This window comes from Myripristis murdjan, chromosome 16 (assembly GCF_902150065.1).
Source record: "Myripristis murdjan chromosome 16, fMyrMur1.1, whole genome shotgun sequence".
Lineage (NCBI taxonomy): Eukaryota > Metazoa > Chordata > Actinopteri > Holocentriformes > Holocentridae > Myripristis > Myripristis murdjan.
The window spans coordinates 31,241,275-31,261,380 of NC_043995.1; the positions used below are offsets into that span (position 1 = coordinate 31,241,275).

Genomic DNA, 20,106 nt, shown 5'->3' on the forward strand with positions numbered 1-20,106 from the left:
TCTGCTCAGACTCTCCACCGACTGTGACGTGGAGGAAGGTGTATGAGGGCCACCAAGAACTGGTCAGTCCTACTGACCAGATCCAAACATGGTGGCGATCCCTCACAGAGAATTCTGGGATTGCAGTTCTCTGGTTTACAGACATATCTGCAGATGATGCAGGTGTTTACTGGTGCCAAACATCCAACATACATAGCCATTACATCGATGTGACTGTCACAGGTAAGGCAGCTGGCAACCTCGTGTCACAACCTCCAACACAGCTCATCATGTTAGAGCACACGAGAAGCTTTTTGTTCCAACATGGGAGAAGAGGGCACCTACTCTCACAAAATGACTGATAAAACAAAATTCAGCGCTGCTCAGTGTAGTGGAGCAGGAAGATCCAAGCACTGAGGACCACAGGAGCATAAAGACTTGTTTAATATCACTAAGGTATCGACAGGAAGTCGAGGAGAACACAGGGAGCCATGGCAAGACACAAATGATGAACCAACAAAAACAAAGTTACTAATGTCATTTCTTCTACCAAATTATGTTGCTGTACAAAAACTGAAGTGCTCTTAAAGAAATACAATAAATCATCCAATATCCCAACTGCACTTCTTTTATTTCCACTCCACTTTGTTGTGAAGCACAGCAGGTTTTTATAAAGTGCTGTGTAATAAACATAACAGAGGATGCGAGGGGCCGGCCAGCTCCGTACGCTCTGTAATACACTGGTGAAAGACCATAAAACGCTTCTAAAACAAGTCAAAGAATTTTAAAATCAATATGAAAGTGACAGGTGACTGATGTGACCGAGAGCTCGCAGGCCGCAGAGCTCTGAGTCCGCTGGAGTCGATTTATATCTTTTTTAAAAGCAGACAGGAGAGCATAACATGAGTCCAGCCTGCACAATATAAAAGTGTGTATCAGCCTCCCTGTATGTGTGTCTCAGAGGCAGGAAATGGTTGCATTGGTGTCATGTTTTCTGGCACTGTGAGGGGAGAGAATGCATGTGGTCATCTATTTTTAAGATGAACGTGTTGCAGTGGTCTATCATTTTATTTCTTTGATAATAGGCATTTGAAAAATACCTTTAGGCATCCATTATGTCATGTAAATTGTTATTAGTCGTAAGTAGTAGCAGCGATAAGAACTTTTGAACACAGCCTCTATGTTGCCTAAAATAATTAACAATTAATTCAGCTCAAATATGTGAAAAGCTCTTTTTGAAATTAGGCTTATGTAGTAAAACTATTGGTCTTTCCTTAAAATGTCTTCATTAATATTAGACATCAAATGTCATGCCACATCGTGTTAAAGTGCAGAAAGGAGAAAGCAGAAAACAAATGATAACAAAAAATAATAAAAACAATTCTGACCTCTGATGTGCGTACACAATTTGACAAAATGAGATTTAGAAACAGAGCAATGCATTGTACAACAAACCCATCAAACCCAACATTGCATTAAGTAGAATTTTGAATCATCTGTTGTTGATTTATAACTTTTTCAGAGCAGAGAGGAGAATATTTCATAGAAGTAGTTAAAAAGGATAATTGTGGACCAGGACCTCCACATGTCCCCACCACTTCTGAAATGAAATGGATGCTTTTGGGCTGCTTTGTAGCCTTGATGACTGTTAATAGAGACAGATCAGATTATTAATAGAGGTAATCTGCCTGTTGAGCTGTATATGTTGCAGTCTGATGGTGACTGCCTCAGGTTTTCCCTTCTGTCCTCCTGTGTGTCTGCAGGTCAGAAGCTGAAATGTTGCCCAGCAGTTACAGTGAGACCAGGCACCAATCTGACAGCTTCACCTGGAGAGCAGCTTCATGTCAACTGTCCTGTGACGTTCTGCTCAGGCTCTCCACCATCTGTGACGTGGTTCAAGGTGTATGAGAGCCACCCAGAACGGGTCAACAACACTGACCAGATCCAAACATGGTGGCGATCCCTAACAGAGAATTCTGGGATTGCCGTTCTCTGGTTTACAGACATATCTGCAGATGATGCAGGTGTTTACCGGTGCCAATTTAGCGACTATCAGGGAACCACCATATCCAGCCATTACATCAATGTGACTGTCACAGGTAAGGCAGCTGGCAACCTCGTGCCACAGCCTCCAACACAGCTCATCATGTTAGAGCACACTAGGAGCTTTTTGTTCCAACATGGAAGAAGGGGGCACCAACTCTCACAAAATGATTGATAAAACAAAATTCAAAGAACGAATGAGGCTGCTGTTCAGTGTAGTGGAGCAGGAAGACCCAAACACTGAGGACCAGGCAGGCATGCAGGCTTAAAGACTTGAAGGCATGTTTAATATCACTAAGGTAGGTATTGACAGGAAGCCGAGGGAAACACAGGGAGCCACATGCATGGCAAAACACACACGATGAACCAACAAAAACAAAGTTATTACTGTCATTTCTTCTACCAAATTATGTTGTTGTACAAAAACTGAAGTGCTCTTAAAGAAATATAGTAAATCATCCAATATCCCAACTGCACTTCTTTTATTTCCACTCCACTTTGTTGTGAAGCACAGCAGGTTTTTATAAAGTGCTGTGTAATAAACATAATTATGATGATGATGATGATGATGATGATGATGATGTTGATCTTTCTGAAAGCTTTCAGATCTCTGACCAGATAAATTGAATTTAAGAAATAGTCTAAAGTGGGTGAACAGATTCATATTGTTACAGCGGCATGGAGGCAGCAATGTGACGCCAGTTTGAGACAAATAATCTGATGAGTAAAAATGAACTGAGTGAGTTAGTGAGACATATTTAACCCTCTGTAAGTGTGTGTGTGTGTGTGTGTGTGTGTGTGTGTGTGTGTGTGTGTGTGTGTGTGTGTGTGCGTTGCTGAGCGTGCTGCAGTAATTGTCCCTCACTGCAGACCCAGTGACAGAGGATCACTCTGAGACACAGTGAGAACCACAGCTGTCCTTCAGGTGGCGCCACAGCAAATTTACTCAGTTTGTAAAATGCAGCTTTGTTAGTAAGGAAACAGGTGACCCACCAGTTACGTTTGTTAGAGAATGTTTTCCCTCACCAGAATACAGCTGCATGTCTGAAAAAATATAACCGGATAATTTCAGATTAATTTCTATCTTGACATTTACCCTCAGTGTCACTTTATCAGCTCCACCTGTCCAGTCTGATGCAGTTCAGTGCAACAGTTCTGCTGTAAATTCTACCTTTTAGTAAAGTTTATAATCTTCAGTTTGTGTTGACATTGTGCAGAATGTGTTATGTTAATTCTGTGTTTCTTACTGAGGTTGTAGTTTGCAGAGGTCTGTTACTGGACTACATTACACTGAGAGGTGTTTCTACTTTTTTGTCCTCCCTATTTATTATAGACGAGGGGGGACAGAATAGTGGAAACAGCTATCAGTAAAATGCAGTCCAGTCCAACAGCAGCACTAACTATGAGCTCAATGCCAAACATAGAAGTGAATGAACACCTCTGTTACTGTGACAAAAAGACAAGCTGAGCATTACAGGCAGCAGGAGAGAAAACTTTATGGCACAACAGCTGGATTGGACTGGATTAGACTGTACAGGTGGAGCTATTACAGTGGACACAATGGACATTATTATAATTTTCCACTAAATGACAGAAAAAAAATCATTGGGCTTCTTCAGTATTTCCAGTATCTTAACCGTGCAGGCTGAATGGAAGCTTGAATTCAGACATGCAGCACCTTTAGGCTTTATGTGAATCAAGATGCTTGTTATTAGTGGAGGAGCAACCTGACAGCTGTGAATTCAATTTTAAAGTGAGTTCTCAATGAAATGTTTCTTTTCCAAGACACAAACTCCAGCGTGCTTGGTTTCTACGTGGATGTGGCACGGATCGTGGTCTTCGCGGTGATGACCTCGGCGGTTCTGGTGCTGCTTGGCAGACGAATCCTGAGCAGGAGAGGTATGGCTTCCAAACAAAATAAAAATAAAAAAACAAAGGCTCAGTAAGTCACTATCGTCAGACCAAAAAAAAAGCAATGGGGTTTCAGCAGATTTAAAGGGGCTGAGGCTCATCAAAGTCACTATAAACACATAAATGACTAAAATGTTCAGCTGAAGTGAGAAAAAAATGTGGTCAAATGGGTTTTAATGCAGTCATTTACACTCATGGCTCCATAAGATGATTTGGGTTAAAGGTGTCCAGCCAAAAAAACAAACAAAAAAAAAAAACAAAAAAAAAAACATATTGTTGTGGTTCTATAATATTTATTTTTGGGGATGTAGGAATGAGTTTCTCTCATTTTAAGTCACTCCAGGTATAAGTGCCAGGTCTAAATGTTTTTTTTTTTTTTTTTTTGGTTTGTTTGTTTTTTAGGAAAAAGCTGTGTTTTGACCAGCCCGCCAGCAGGGGGCAGCCAGACACAGGAAGGAGCTGAAGAGAGCAGACCAGCTGATCCAGATGAGGATTACGAGAATCCCTTGGAGCTCACATAGTGGAAAAGCAGCTCGCTGTTCGTAAACGTGTAGCTGGGATTAATCAGAATCAGAAAAAAATGTATTGATCCTTGAGGTGAAAGTGGGTCGGCTGCAGCTGTTCAAACTCCCAAGACAGGAATTTTATTATTAAAAAAATAGAAAAAAAAGAAATAAGAAATATAAAAATATGTCCCTTTGACATTTGTTAAATTTTTATTTTTTTATTGTTATGTGTACCTTAACAAAACAGCAACCGTAACTCATTTACTTTTTCTATTAGCATTAGTTTATTATTCTTTGTTCCTTGAAATACAGTTTTATGATTTTTTCCTGTTTTGGACCAAATGTGAAAAAATAAATCCCAGAGGAAGAAAACAGCTTTTCTTTTCTTTTCTTTTCTCTTGGTATATTCTGCTCTCCTAAATGTTCACTTTTCCCACAGCTGTATTTTTTATTATGAAGGTTTACCTTGCAAGTGGTTAGAAAAGTGAGTTGAGTAAATGATCATCTGATTCAGAAACCTATCAAATTATATTAACTTTATTATTTTCTCAAACACACACACACACACACTTTCCCTGATACACCACCACATTTTATGAAATACCTAGGATCTTTATTTCCAGCAAAACTGTTCATATGGGTCATGCTGAAAGGAGAGAAAGGCACATCCTGAACATTTTCAATCATTTCACTGATACAAAAAGATTCATTAAAACATGAAATTGCAGTATTTAAATACATGTGTGTCTACAAACATATGGGCCGAGTCGGGCATTTCCTCCCTGATTAATTACAGTTTAATTACTTACTGAGATCTTTTGAGCTGTCAGTCATTGTGAGATATCCGACATGGAGGCACAACAACCGCACAGAAACAAATACAAAGTCTACACGCAAAAATGCACCAATACTTTCATTCTTTAACAATGCACCTTTTCTTTTTTTTTTAGTGCTTTTATTTTTTGGTGAATCACTCTTCCACCCCCCAAAGTCCATGCCTACAAAACGGGGAAACTGGGCCTAGACAGCGTCAAACTCTTGGAAAATGTCCCACAGTTGTAGAGAAGGCGTGGTTCAGGTGCAGAAACCAGACGGAGAGACTGGACGTTTGCGGTATTTCAGGATGAAGATGATTCCCGGAGAAACAGAGACGCAGCGGTCACTTCAGGTTCATTATTCATCGAGTGAAGGCGTCAAGGTTTTCCCCAGAGGGTCCGAGGGATTTGACCCTCCTCTTGTCTTCAGGCCCTCAATAAATTCATTACTCAAACTCCACTCGGTCTTGTGTTTGGAGGCGTCAGGAGCTCTGTGATCGGTCGGGCTTGGTGAATTTGCTCTGCACGAACACCCTGGGGACGCACAGCCCCTCCTTCTTGTTGACCGTCTCCCTCAGGACGTAGTCATTGGCCGCCAAGTGAAGCCCCGCCCCCTCGAACAGCTCGGCCAGGAGCTCTGAAACAGGAGCAGCAGGTCAGGCTCGAGCGTTTGTGCAGAGAAAGCATCCGACTGCTGCAGGTCTGTTGTTTTATTCTTGTAGCTTTCACATAATTAAAACTCACCTGCACTGTTATAATGCTGATATAACTGGCTGATCAACTGAAAACGAATCAATTACATTTTTGATAATCGGCTCAGGTAAAAACATTGAACATCATCTGATGGCAGCTTCACTAAGATGCTGAGATTGTCTTCTTTTTTCTGTTCATATTTTTATCAAATTAATTCTTTGAGGCTTTGCTAGCTGCTGGTCAGACTAAAGAAGCAATGACAAGACATCACTTCCCATCAGAATGTCTTTATTTTTAGATTTAACCAGTTATTTGAATAAAAAAAAAAATCAATAACTTAAGCGACAATGAAAACAATAATTACTTGCAGCTTTTTCTTCTCATGATAAAGTACGTATGAGAAAACAATCCTCTTTGCGCTGAAGAAGAATGCATTTAAATATAAATTGTGCACTGCGAAGCAAAAAGATCTGTAGCAGCAAAAAAACAGAAAAAAGGAGACAAGAAATATATAAAGAACATTTTTTTTTTTTTTTTTTTTGAAGTGTCAGAGCTTGTGGTCAAAGGCTGCTCTTCTGAAACTTTAGAGTATCAAAGGGGCAAAATGACATCGACGAAAGGGGAAAACCAGAGTTAACTTTGAAAATGTTCTGTGACACTTTTCCAACTCGTGGACCCCAGGGGAGTTTTGCTGTGCGAGGGGAACGAACAGTGGAGAGAGTGAAAGACGACTCTCCCATGGAACTGACTTTAAGTTGATGAAATAAAGGCAAGATTAAAGCAATCCTTGTTTGACTGGACACCTCTCCAACTCTCTGCACTGACAGGTTTGGGAGCCAGCAAACTAAAACAGTCCAGTTAATATTTGTGAACATGAACACCTGTTTTCCAAAGCCATCACACAGATAATAAAGACCCAGATCTTCCACATCATTATCATCATCATCATCATCATCATCATGTTTTTTTTAGTTTGGGATGTTTGTCCAGGTGAGGAACCCCTCTATTACAACTCACACAGGAGTGCACACTTGGAGCAGGTGGCATGAGGTCCAGACAAAAAAAAGAACGATGTGATTTTCTTGCAATTTGATATATTTATGTATATACTCAAAGACTCTAAGGTTGGAGGTTTTAAACCTTCATTCTGTCAGTTTGAGCAGCTCAGCTCACTGCCATGAGAATCACAGCTCTTGTAACTTCAGCTGCTGTGCAACCGATGCTGCTTCATTTTCACACGTTAGAAGCTGCAGGAGCTGTGGAGCTTGGGGGCTTTCTGAGGTGTGAGATACCATAATTAGACTGATAATAATAATAATATTACATGTCTGTAGCTACATTTCAAAAACAGAATAAAAATATAATATAACATAAAATATGACTGATGCTGACATCTGCAGCTCCAGTTTGCTTGGAAAATGTGACACAACAAAATAAACCAGGGACACTCAAGAAGTTGATGATCACATGTGCCACGGACTGAAGACGACCATCATCATGCTGTAAAGTCACAGCTGGTTGGTTGTATAAAATATATTTTTAATATGTTTTTTACCACACTAGCTCCAAATGTAATCAACACATCAGATAGTGATTCTAAAACAATGTGTTTGCTGCTGCTATACGTCCCTCACCTTCTTGACATGATCCCTTTCAGCTGTATTTCTCAGTTTTACGTCGTTTTCACACCTTTTGTTTTGCCACTTGTATTTTCACAGTCGTGTGAGGCTTTGCCAGGCATTGGTAGGTGGTGGTCCGCACATGCAGCAGGAAACAACACTGTTTTTAGAGCACGATGCAGGGGCCCGGGGCCTCAGCAGCCTTTGTGGTGCTCAAACACGAGCAGCTGAGAAAGAGGCTGCCCAAAACTTGTCAGAGATAACATCTGTTGAACGCAGCACCACACAGATTCTTCTGGAAAGACTTCAGCCATCATAGCCGCCTTAGAAAATCACAAACCAGGTCTGTAACACAGAGGAGCATCCCAGCCCACTTACAGGCAGAATGAGTACGATTTTCTCCAAGGACTGTGTTGGTGTGTGTGTCTGCAGAGACCCTGCCCTCTGCCTGGATTTCCTGGTTTTGCTGAGCTCGGGACTCTTTTGGGTGTCAGCCTAGGGGCAGCAGGTGTGCAGCTCCCAGCCAATCACAGTGCACGGTGTGACAAAAATCGCGGGCTGCTGAAAAAATGAAATGTAGCAAGGTGCAACGTCAAGCAGACAAAGCTCATTGAACAATGAGAGTGAATCTGGGGTTGAGCTTTCACCCGCTGGCGAGCCCTGAGGGAGAGGAGGAGGATGAAGAGTGAGAAAAGGCCTGTTTTCTGTCGGACAGGGAGGCGACCCGACAGGTACTGCACCTTCAACAAAGCTGTTGTCATTTACCCCTATTCCATCAGTCCTTGGGCCATTAGACTCTGAACACACACAACACAATCTGCACTACTTTAATATCAGAGGTCAGAGATTAAACTCAAAACTTTTTTTGTGTGATCACACTCAGAGTAGCAAACATCCAATATGTACAGAGAAAGTGCTCTGCTGGTTTGGAAATGCACCAGTAGTAAGACGGTAGTGGGAGTTTGTACACTTTGGCCCAAAGGGGACACAAGAGAAAAGGTCATGAGATCATCTGAAATCAAGAGGAATCTTCCTTTGGGGATCAAGAGTGAATTCACCAAATATCATGGCGATCCGCTCGTGGCAACCCTGGTCCAAAGAATATGCTCTCCAAGTGTCACGGCAATCTGTCTGCTGCACTGCGAGCTATCAACTTTGATATTTTGGCCTGGAACTAGAGGAAAGATGATGGTGACACCAAAATGGAGAGGGTTCATTTTTCTGGGAAGCATGAATACACTCAGCAACATACTCACCGATTTGTTGGCAACTGGACTTTCTGTGCAATCTTCTCATTCAAGAAATGCAAACAAACTACTGTAGATATTAGACAAGACTTGAAGAACGTGTCATTCAGCGCTGGGTCACATAACTCCAGCTGTCTTCTCACATAGTATCAGGCTTCTAGCGTGTTGGTATGAGCACACTGACACCTTTAAAAAAAAATTGCACTTGAGTTTCGGTGGTTATCAGTGACCATTTCCGCCTCAACAGCAGAGATCTTTTCCTTTATTTGTGTGTGCTGAGAACAAACCACAGCAAACAGGCTTCAACCACACAGCAGTCAAACCTGAGAGCCTGCTGCTGCATCGACTCTTCACACATGGACTGGATGAACTTTGTCCAAATCGTCGCTGTAATCTTCAGCCTTTTCTCTGGCAAACAAACTGAAGGTAATTCAACATATTTTTGACTGCATTTGATTCATGTCTTGTTTTGTTTTGTTGTAAACTAAGTAATTACAACAGCTAATTATGACCAACGACTTGGTTTGTGCAGGAAATTGGTCAAAGGAAAGTCAAGGAGGTGTATTTTTGAAAGCTGATTGAAAAAAAGGTAAAAGTCTTTAAAAAAAAGAATTAACATCAGTCAGTCGAAGCAGTTCAAAGAGCTGCACAGATGACGGACAAGCCGACAGTAAGAGAACAAGTGAAGAACATAAGAATAAAAATAAAAACAGAATAGATTAAAAAGGCAAAACAAAAATAAATTGATGACTGTGGAATTAATGAAGAGATTTAAAATTCTATAATAATCATAAATATAAGTTAAATAAGTTTAATTTTAAATAATAAGTTAAATAAAAGCTGGATTTAAAAAAATAGATAAAATAATACTGATCAGCTGAACAGATACATGAAAAAATGTGCAAAATAAATATAATAAATAAAGTGAATAAAATAAAGTAAATAATGCCTGTAAACCTTTCCTGCACTTTGGAACAGCTAACAGAGGACCTGAGGGGCCGCACTGCTCCGTACGCTCTGTAATACACCGGTGAAAGACCATAAAATGCTTCTAAAACAAGTCAAAGAATTTTAAAATCAATATGAAAATGACAGGTGACTGATGTGACCAAGAGCTCGCAGACCGCAGAGCTCTGAGTCCGCTGGAGTCGATTTATAACTTTTTTAAAAGCAGACAGGAGAGCATAGCATGAGTCCAGCCTGCTCGATAAAAAAGTGTGTATCAGCCCCTCAGCGTGTGTGTGTGTGTGTGTGTGTCTCAGAGGCAGGAAATGGTTGCATTGGTGTCATGTTTTCTGGCACTGCGAGGGGACAGAATGCATGTGGTCATCTATTTTTTAGCTGAACATGTTGCAGTGGTCTATCATTTTACCTCTCAGTTAATTTGAAAAAAGGCATTTGAAAAATACCTATAGGCATCCATTATGTTATGTAAATTGTTAGTCATAAATAGTAGCAGTGATAAGAACTTTTGAACACAGCCTCTATGTTGCCTAAAATATGTACCGGTAATTAATAATTAATTCAGTGCAAATATGTGAAAAGCTCTTTTTGTAATTAGGCTTATGCAGTAAAACTATTTGTCTTTCCTTAAAACGTCTTCTTCAGGATTATAATATGTGATACTATGTGACGTCAGACGTTGGGCCACATCGTGTTAAAGTGCAGAAAGGAGAAAGCAGAAAACAAATGATGACCAAAAAAAGAAAAATAATAAAAACAAATCTGACCTCTTATGTGCGTACACAATTTGACAATATGAGATTTAGAAACAGAGCAATGCATTGCACAGCAAACCCATCAAACCCAACATTGCATTAAGTAGAATTCTGAATCATTTGTTGTTGATTTATAACTTTTTTAGAGCAAATATGAGAATATTTAATAGTAGTAGTTAAAAAGGATAACTGTGGACCAAGACCTCCACATGTCCCCACCACTTCTGAAATGAAATGGATGCTTTTGGGCTGCTTTGTAGGCTTGATGTCTGTTAATAGAGACAGATCAGATTATTAATAGAGGTAATCTGCCTGTTAAGCTGTATATGTTGCAGTCTGATGGTGACTGCCTCAGGTTTTCCCTTCTGTCTTCCTGTGTCTCTGCAGGTCAGGAGCTGAACTGTTACCAAACATTTATAGTGAGACGAGGCACCACTTACCTGGCTTCACCTGGAGAGCAGCTTCATGTCAACTGTCCTGTGACGTTCTGCTCAGACTCTCCACCGACTGTGACGTGGGTGAAGATGTATGAGAGCGACCCAGAACGGGTCAACAGGACTGACAAGATCCAAACATGGTGGCGATCCCTGACAGAGAATTCTGGGATTGCAGTTCTCTGGTTTACAGACATATCTGCAGATGATGCAGGTCTTTACCTGTGTGAAGCATCCCCCCAAGTTAGCCATTACATCAATGTGACTGTCACAGGTAAGGCAGCTGGCAACCTCGTGACACAGCCTCCAACACATGTTAGAGCACACTAGGAGCTTTTTGTTCCAACATGGAAGAAGGCAGCACCTACTGTCACAAAATAAATTAAAACAAAATTGATAAAACAAAATTCAAAGAACGAATGAGGCTGTTGTTCAGTGGAGTGGAGCAGGAAGACCCAAACACTGAGGAGCAGGCAGGCAAACAGGCTTAAAGACTTAAAGACTTGTTTAATATCACTAAGGAAGGTATTGACAGGAAGTCGAGGGGAACACAGGGAGCCATGGCAAAACACACACGATGAACCAACAAAAACAAAGTTATTAATGTCATTTCTTCTAGCAAATTATGTTACTGTACAAAAACTGAAGTGCTCTTAAAGAAATACAATAAATCATCCAATATCCCAACTGAACTTCTTTTATTTCCACTCCACTTTGTTGTGAAGCACAGCAGGTTTTTATAAAGTGCTGTGTAATAAACATAACAGAGGATGCGAGTGGCCGGCCAGCTCCATACGCTCTGTACTATTTATTTATTTATTTATTTGCACCATAATACAGAGACAATTACATAGATAAAAGAAAAAAACAATAATACAGAAAGTGCTGAAGAGGTAAAAAAAAAAAAAAAACCAAAAAAACAAAATGGGCTTATTCAAGGAAACCTCCCCAAAAATGAAGATAAGATAACAAATAAAATAAAATACTCAAAATTCAAATAACAACAAAAACAACAACAACAACAAAAGTACAAATACCATATTATAACACCAAAAAACAGTATAAAATTAAGAGTAAAAGTGAAAGTGAAATAACTAGGTAGAAGCTGTAGAGTCTTGGTGTATTAGATAGGACTTTAGTCTAGACTTAAAATTAATCAGAGATGTAGATGTTAAACTACACTACACCGGTGAAAGACCATAAAATGCTTCTAAAACAAGTCAAAGAATTTTAAAATCAATATGAAAGTGACAGGCGACTGATGTGACCGAGAGCTCGCAGGCCGCAGAGCTCTGAGTCCGCTGGAGTCGATTTATAACTTTTCTAAAAGCAGACAGGAGAGCATAACATGAGTCCAGCCTGCTCGATATAAAAGTGTGTATCAGCCCCGCGACTACTTATGACTAAATTGTTATTAGTCATAAATAGTAGCAGTGATAAGAACTTTTGAACACAACCTCTATGTTGCCTAAAATATAGAATTAATAATTAATTCAGCGCAAATATGTGAAAAGCTGTTTTTGAAATTAGGCTTATGCAGTAAAACTATTTGTCTTTCCTTCAAACGTATTTAGTATTAGATGTCAGACGTTGTTCCAGATTGTGTTGAAGTGCAGAAAGGAGAAAGCACAGAACAAATGATGACCAAAAAAATAAAATAATAAAAACAATTCTGACCTCTTATGTGCGTACACAATTTGACAAAATGAGATTTAGAACCAGAGCAATGCATTATACAGCAAACCCATCAAACCCAACATTGCATTAAGTAGAATTTTGAATCATCTGTTGTTGATTTATAACTTTTTTAGAGCAGAGAGGAGAATATTTAATAGTAATAGTTAAAAAGGATAATTGTGGACCAAGACCTCCACATGTCCCCACCACTTCTGAAATGAAATGGATGCTTTTGGGCTGCTTTGTAGCCTTGATGACTGTTAATAGAGACAGATCAGATTACTAATAGAGGTAATCTGCCTGTTGAGCTGTATATGTTGCAGTCTGATGGTGACTGCCTCAGGTTTTCCCTTCTGTCCTCCTGTGTCTCTGCAGGTCAGAGGCTGAACTATGTTCCGGTATTAAAAGTGAGACGAGGCACCAATCTGACAGCTTCACCTGGAGAGCAGCTTCATGTCAACTGTCCTGTGACGTTCTGCTCAGACTCTCCACCATCTGTGACGTGGTTCAAGGTGTATGAGAGCCACCAAGAACGGGTCAACAACACTGACCAGATCCAAACATGGTGGCGATCCCTGACAGAGAATTCTGGGATTGCCGTTCTCTGGTTTACAGACATATCTGCAGATGATGCAGGTGTTTACCAGTGCCAATTTAGCGACTATCAGGGAACCACCATATCCAGCCATTACATCAGTGTGACTGTCACAGGTAAGGCAGCTGGCAACCTCGTGTCACAGCCTCCAACACGGCTCATCATGTTAGAGCACACAAGAAGCTTTTTGTTCCAACATGGAAGAAGGGGGCACCTATTCTTACAAAATGACTGATAAAACAAAATTCAAAGAACAAATGAGGCTGCTGTTCAGTGTTGTGGAGCAGGAAGACCCAAACACTGAGGAGCAGGCAGGCATGCAGGCTTAAAGACTTGAAGGCATCTTAAATATCACTAAGAAAGGTATTGACAGGAAGGCGAGGGGAACACAGGTAGCTGTTTGGGATCAATAAAGTATACCTATCTATCTATCTATCTATCTATGCATGGCAAAACACACATGATGAACCAACAAAAACAAAGTTATTAATGTCATTTCTTCTACCAAATTATCTTGCTGTACAAAAACTGAAGTGCTCTTAAAGAAATACAGTAAATTATCCAATATCCCAACTGAACTTCTTTTATTTCCACTCCACTTTGTTGTGAAGCACAGCATGTTTTTATAAAGTGTTGTATAATAAACATTATGATGATGATGATGATGATGATGATGATCTGTCTGAAAGCTTTCAGATCTCTGTCCAGATAAATTACATTTAAGAAACAGTCTAAAGTGGGTGAACAGATTCACACTGTTACAACGGCATGGAGGCAGCAATGTGATGCCAGTTTGAGACAAATAATCTGATAAGTAAAAATGAACTGAGTGAGTTAGTGAGTATGTTGTCCTCACTACAGTGTAGGAACTGCAGATATACAACTAGCTAAACTCTTTCCTGCAAATGACTGACTTGAGTTGTAGTGAGCTTTTGTTGCTGTTTACTGTGGCTCTTTTGTATCATCTTACAGGACAGAGTGAAAACTATAACAAAACAAAATACAAAAATCATCATTTTACTCTGCAACATGTGCTTTCTTCAATGTAAATACATATAAATTAAATATTTTTTAATACAAACTAATCAAATGCTTTTCCATGTAAATATATATTTTTAACAATAACTTACATATAAAACTATGAAATTATTTACTTACGACATTGCCTCTGTGGCGTTTACAGTGTGGATTACTTTTAAGGAACACAGAAACACTGATGACTGATTTAGCTACTTTCTTCAAACTAAGTTAGTGAGAACATGTAACTTCCTCAGTAAAGTAAACACATTTCAAAATAAAGGTATTTCAAAAATAAAAGCATTTTCAAATCTATGCCATAAGGGCAACACAGTGAGACATATTTAACCCTCTGTAAGTGTGTGTGTGTGTGTGTGTGTGTGTGTGTGTGCGCGCGCGTTGCTGAGCGTGCTGCAGTAATTGTTCTGTCTCTCACCGCAGACCCAGTGACAGAGGATCACACTGTGAGACACGGTGAGAACCACAGCTGTCCTTCAGGTGGCGCCACAGCAAATTTACTCTGTTTGTAAAATGCAGCTTTGTTAGTGAGGAAACAGGTGATCCACCAGTTACGTTTGTTAGAGAATGTTTTCCCCTCACCAGAATACAGCTGCATGGCTGAAAAAATAAAACCAGATAATTTCAGATTAATTTCTATCTTGACATTTACCCTCAGTGTCACTTTGTCAGCTCCACCTGTCCAGTCTGATGCAGCTCAGCTCAGCAGTTCTGCCATAAATTCCACCTTTTAACAAAGTTCATAATGTTCAGTTTGTGTTGACATTGTGCAGAACGTGTCACTTTAATTCTGTTCTTATTACAGAGGTTGTAGTTTGCAGAGGTCTGCTACTGGACTACATTACACTGAGAGGTGTTTCTACTTTTTTTGTCCTCCCTTGTTATTATCCATGAGGAGGGACAGAATAGTGAAAACAGCTATCAGTAAAGTGCAGTCCAGTCCAACAGCAGCACTAACTATGAGCTCAATGCCAAACATAGAAGTGAATGAACACCTCTGTTACTGTGACAACAAGACAAGCTGAGCATTACAGGCAGCAGGAGAGGAAACTTTATGGCACAACAGCTGGATTGGACTGGATTAGACTGTACAGGTGGAGCTGTTACAGTGGACACAATGTACATCATGATAATTTTCCACTAAATGACAGAAAAATAAAAATCACTGGGCTTCTTCAGTATTTCCAGTATCTCAACTGTGCAGGCCGAATGGAAGCTTGAATTCAGACATGCAGCACCTTTAGGCTTTATGTGAATCAAGATGCTTGTTATTAGCGGAGGAGCAACCTGACAGCTGTGAATTCAATTTTAAAGTGAGTTCTCAATGAAATGATGATTCTTTCTTTTCCAAGACACAAACTCCAGCGCGCTTAGTTTCTACGTGGATGTGGCACGGATCGCCGTCTTCGCAGTGATGACCTCAGCAGTTCTGGTGCTGCTTGGCAGACGAATCCTGAACAGGAGAGGTATGGCTTCCAAACAAAATAAAAATGAAAAAAAAAACAAAGGCTCAGTAAGTCACTATCGTCAGACAAAAAAAAAAAGCAATGGGGTTTCAGCAGATTTAAAGGGGCTGAGGCTCATCAAAGTCACTGTAAACACATAAATGACTAAAATGTTCAGCTGAAGTGAGAAAAAAATGTGGTCAAATGGGTTTTAATGCAGTCATTTACACTCATAGCTCCATAAGATGATTTGGGTTAAAGGAGTCAAGCCAAAAAAAAAAAAAAAAATACATTTTGTTGTGGTTCTGTAATATTTATTTTTGGGGATGTAAGTCACTCCAGGTATGAGTGCCAGCTCTAAATGTTTTTTTTTTTTTTTTTTTGGTTTGTTTGTTTTTTAGGAAAAAGCCGTGTTTTCACCAGCCCGCCAGCAGGGGGCAGCCAGATACAGGAAGGAGCTGCAGAGAGCAGACCAGATGATCCAGATGAGGATTACGAGAATCCCTCACATAGTGGAAAAGCAGCTCGCTGTTTGTGAACATGTAGCTGGAATTAATCACAATCAGAAAAAAATGTATTGATCCTTGAGGTGAAAGTGGGTCGGCTGCAGCTGGTCAAACCCCCAAGACAGGAATTTTATTATTAAAAAAATAGAAATAAGAAAAGAAATTTTTATTTTTATTATTGTTATGTGTACCTTAACAAAACAGCAACCGTAACTCATTTACTTTCTCTATTAGCATTAGTTTATTATTCTTTGTTCCTTGAAATAGTTTTATGATTTTTTTCTGTTTTGGACCAAATGTGAAAAAATAAATCCCAGAGGATGAAAACAGCTTTTCTTTTCTTTTAGTATATTCTGCTCTCCTAAATGTTCACTTTTCCCACAGCTGTATTTTTTATTATGAAGGTTTACTGTGGAAGTGGTTAGAAAAGTGTGTTGTCATCAGCATACATGATCATCTGATTCAGAAACCTATCAAATTATATTAATTTTATTATTTTCTCAAACTTGCTGGATTGTTAGCTTGCAGGTGATTTCTCTGCAGCCGACATGTGAGAATGACGAATAACGTCTGGTTTGCTGAGCTCTGTATTCGCCATCGGCCTCTCTATTATGACGGCATGTTGGGCCACATTCAAGTGGTAAATTTATTCAGTGAAGTGATGTGATTCATTGACAAAGACCCATTGACAGTAATTAACCCCGCTCCCCGGTTAATTACTGTTTAATTACTTACTGAGATCTTTTGAGCCATCAATCATTGTGAGATATTTGACACGGAGGCACAACAACCGCACAGAAAAAAATACAAAGTCTACACGCAAAAATGCACCAATACTTTCATTCTTTAACAATGCACCTTTTCTTTTTTTTTTTAGTGCTTTTATTTTTTGGTGAATCGCTCTTCCACCCCCCAAAGTCTGTGCCTACAAAACGGGGAAACTGGGCCTAGACAGTGTCAAACTCTTGGAAAATGTCCCACATTTGTAGAGAAAGCATGGTTCAGGTGCAGAAACCAGAAACCACTGGACGTTTGCGGTATTTCAGGATGAAGATGATTCCCGGAGAAACAGAGACGCAGCGGTCACTTCAGGTTCATTATTCATCGAGTGAAGGCGTCAAGGTTTTCCCAGCGGGTCCGAGGGATTTGACCCTCCTCTTATCTTCAGGCCCTCAATAAATTCATTACTCAAACTCCCCTCGGTCTTGTGTTTGGAGGTGTCAGGAGCTCTGTGATTGGCCAGGCTTGGTGAATTTGCTCTGCACGAACACCCTGGGGACGCACAGCCCCTCCTTCTTGTTGACCATCTCCCTCAGGACGTAGTCATTGGCCACCAAGTGAAGCCCCGCCCCCTCGAACAGCTCGGCCAGGAGCTCTGAAACAGGAGCAGCAGGTCAGGCTCGAGCGTTTGTGCAGAGAAAGCATCCGACTGCTGCAGGTCTGTTGTTTTAATCTTGTAGCTTTCACATAATTAAAAGTCACCTGCACTGTTATAAAGCTGATATAACTGGCTGATCAACTGAAAACGAATCAATTACATTTTTGATAATCGGCTCAAGTAAAAACATTGAACATCATCTGATGGCAGCTTCACTAAGATGCTGAGATTGTCTTCTTTTTTCTGTTCATATTTTTATCAAATTAATTCTTTGAGGCTTTGCTGGCTGCTGGTCAGACTAAAGAAGCAATGACAAGACATCACTTCCCATCAGAATGTCTTTATTTTTAGATTTAACCAGTTATTTGAATAAAAAAAAAAAAAATCAATAACTTAAGCGACACTGAAAACAATAATTACTTGCAGCTTTTTCTTCTCATGATAAAGTACGTATGGGAAAACAATCCTCTTTGCGCTGAGGAAGAATGCATTTAAATATAAATTGTGCACCGCGAAGCAAAAAGATCTGTAGCAGCAAAAAACAGAAAAAAGGAGACAAGAAATATATAAAGAACAATTTTTTTTTTTTTTTGAAGTGTCAGAGCTTGTGGTCAAAGGCTGCTCTTCTGAAACTTTAGAGTATCACGGGCAAAATGACATCAACGAAAGGGGAAAACCAGAGCTGACTTTGAAAATGTTCTGTGACACTTTTCCAACTCGTGGACCCCAGGAGGAGTTTTGCTGTGCGAGGGGAACTAACAGTGGAAAGAGTGAAAGACGACTCTCTCCCATGGTGCTGACTTTAATTTGATGAAATAAAGGCAAGATTAAAGCAATCCTTGTTTGACTGGACACCTCTCCAACTCTCTGCAGTGACAGGTTTGGGAGCCAGCAAACTAAAACAGTCCAGTTAATATTTGTGAACACCTGATTTCCAAAGCCATCACACAGAGAATAAAGACCCAGATCTTCCACATCATCATCATCATCATCTGTTTTTTTTAGTTTGTGATGTTTATCCAGGTGAGGAACCCCTCTATTACAACTCACACAGGAGTGCACACTTGGAGCAGGTGGCATGAGGTCCAGACAAAAAAAACAGAACGAGATAGATAGATAGATAGATAGATACTTTATTCATCCCGCAGGAAATATTTACGTATATACTCAAAGGGCCCTATCTTGCGCCAGACTCCCTAAACCCGTTATTTGCGGATTTAGGATTTAGGAAGAGGCGTTCCCCCGTAAAAGTTGCTATCTTGTGCACCTCCCGCTATCCGCAAAACACCTGCGCTACCCGCTATATTATACATAGGCATGTTTTGGGCGTTACGCCAGTTAAACCAATCAGTGTGCCAGGTGCCATTGCCTTTAAGGGCAGGCTGCGCTATCCTAAATCCTAAATCCTAAACCCGCGATGGAGAGAGGGAGGTAGATTTTCTCAGGGCTTCTACTGAGGCTAAAGCAAGTTGGCTTCATATACATATTATATATTATATTATAGGCGAGTTAATTCGGGAGGTGGAGCCACATGTGTCCAAGTGGACGTGTCACAAGGTTGTACTGATTGAGTAAAATCCCCGGCCACACCACAGACACACAAGAGGCAGAGGTGGAACTATGTGTAAACTAATTTATTGACAAGGTAGATTGGGCAAATAAAATATTAAAAATAAAAATATAGCACAGCTGCTGGGTTATGATAAAACAATAAAACGTGCTGGCATAAGTGTCCAATTAAAACAGTCTTTCCTCTAAACAGTCTATATGAGTAATATACTCAGTCCATTCCGGCGGCGTCCCGGTATCAGTCCGACCGTGTGCGTGGCGAGGCTCCGTCGGGGCGCGCATTGAAGCCGCCTGGGCGCGCTCTCATAACAGCCCAAACTTTAGGGATAGCGGATAGCGGGTGGTCAGGACCACCCGCTATCCGCTATCCCTAAAGTGTGTGCGCAAGATAGCAACTTTAGGGATAGCGCATGAAACGCCCACGACGCACCTCCAGGCGCAAATGATGCAGTCGGCATAACGGATAGCGGGTAGCGTGGGCGCAATATACCGTTTAGGGATAGCGGAAGCTCCTAAATCCGCAATTTGCGGGTAGCGGGTAGTGGCAGCGGATAGCGGGTGGCACAAGATAGGGCCCAAAGACTCTAAGTTTGGAGGTTTCAAACCTTCATTCTGTCAGTTTGAGCAGCTCAGCTCACTGCCAGTCACACACTCTTGTAACTTCAGCTGCTGTGCAACCGACGGTGTTTCATTTTCACACGTTAGAAGCTGCAGGAGCTGTGGAGCTTGGGGGCTTTCTGAGGTGTGAGATACCATAATTAGATTGATAATATTACATGTCTGTAGCTACATTTCAAAAACAGAATAAAAATATAATATAACATAAAATATGACTGATGCTGACATCTGCAGCTCCAGTTTGCTTGGAAAATGTGACACAACAAAATAAACCAGGGACACTCAAGAAGTTGATGACCACATGTGCCACGGACTGAA

General features: G+C 40.4%; 1 protein-coding gene across 2 annotated transcripts in view; it reads right to left on the reverse strand.

The window, feature by feature from the left end:
• Window positions 1-5,377: 5,377 nt before the first annotated feature.
• mettl6 (methyltransferase 6, methylcytidine) overlaps window positions 5,378-20,106 on the reverse strand; it is a 70,823-nt gene continuing 56,094 nt past the window's right edge. The window contains exon 5 of one of the 2 annotated variants that reach the window (XM_030072928.1): window positions 5,378-5,891. In XM_030072928.1, coding sequence (XP_029928788.1) covers window positions 5,737-5,891 — 155 coding nt within the window. In that variant the 3' untranslated portion in view covers window positions 5,378-5,736. Of the gene's footprint in view, window positions 5,892-17,261; window positions 17,599-20,106 lie in introns of those variants that run through there. The other variant, XM_030072929.1, reaches the window with a different exon arrangement.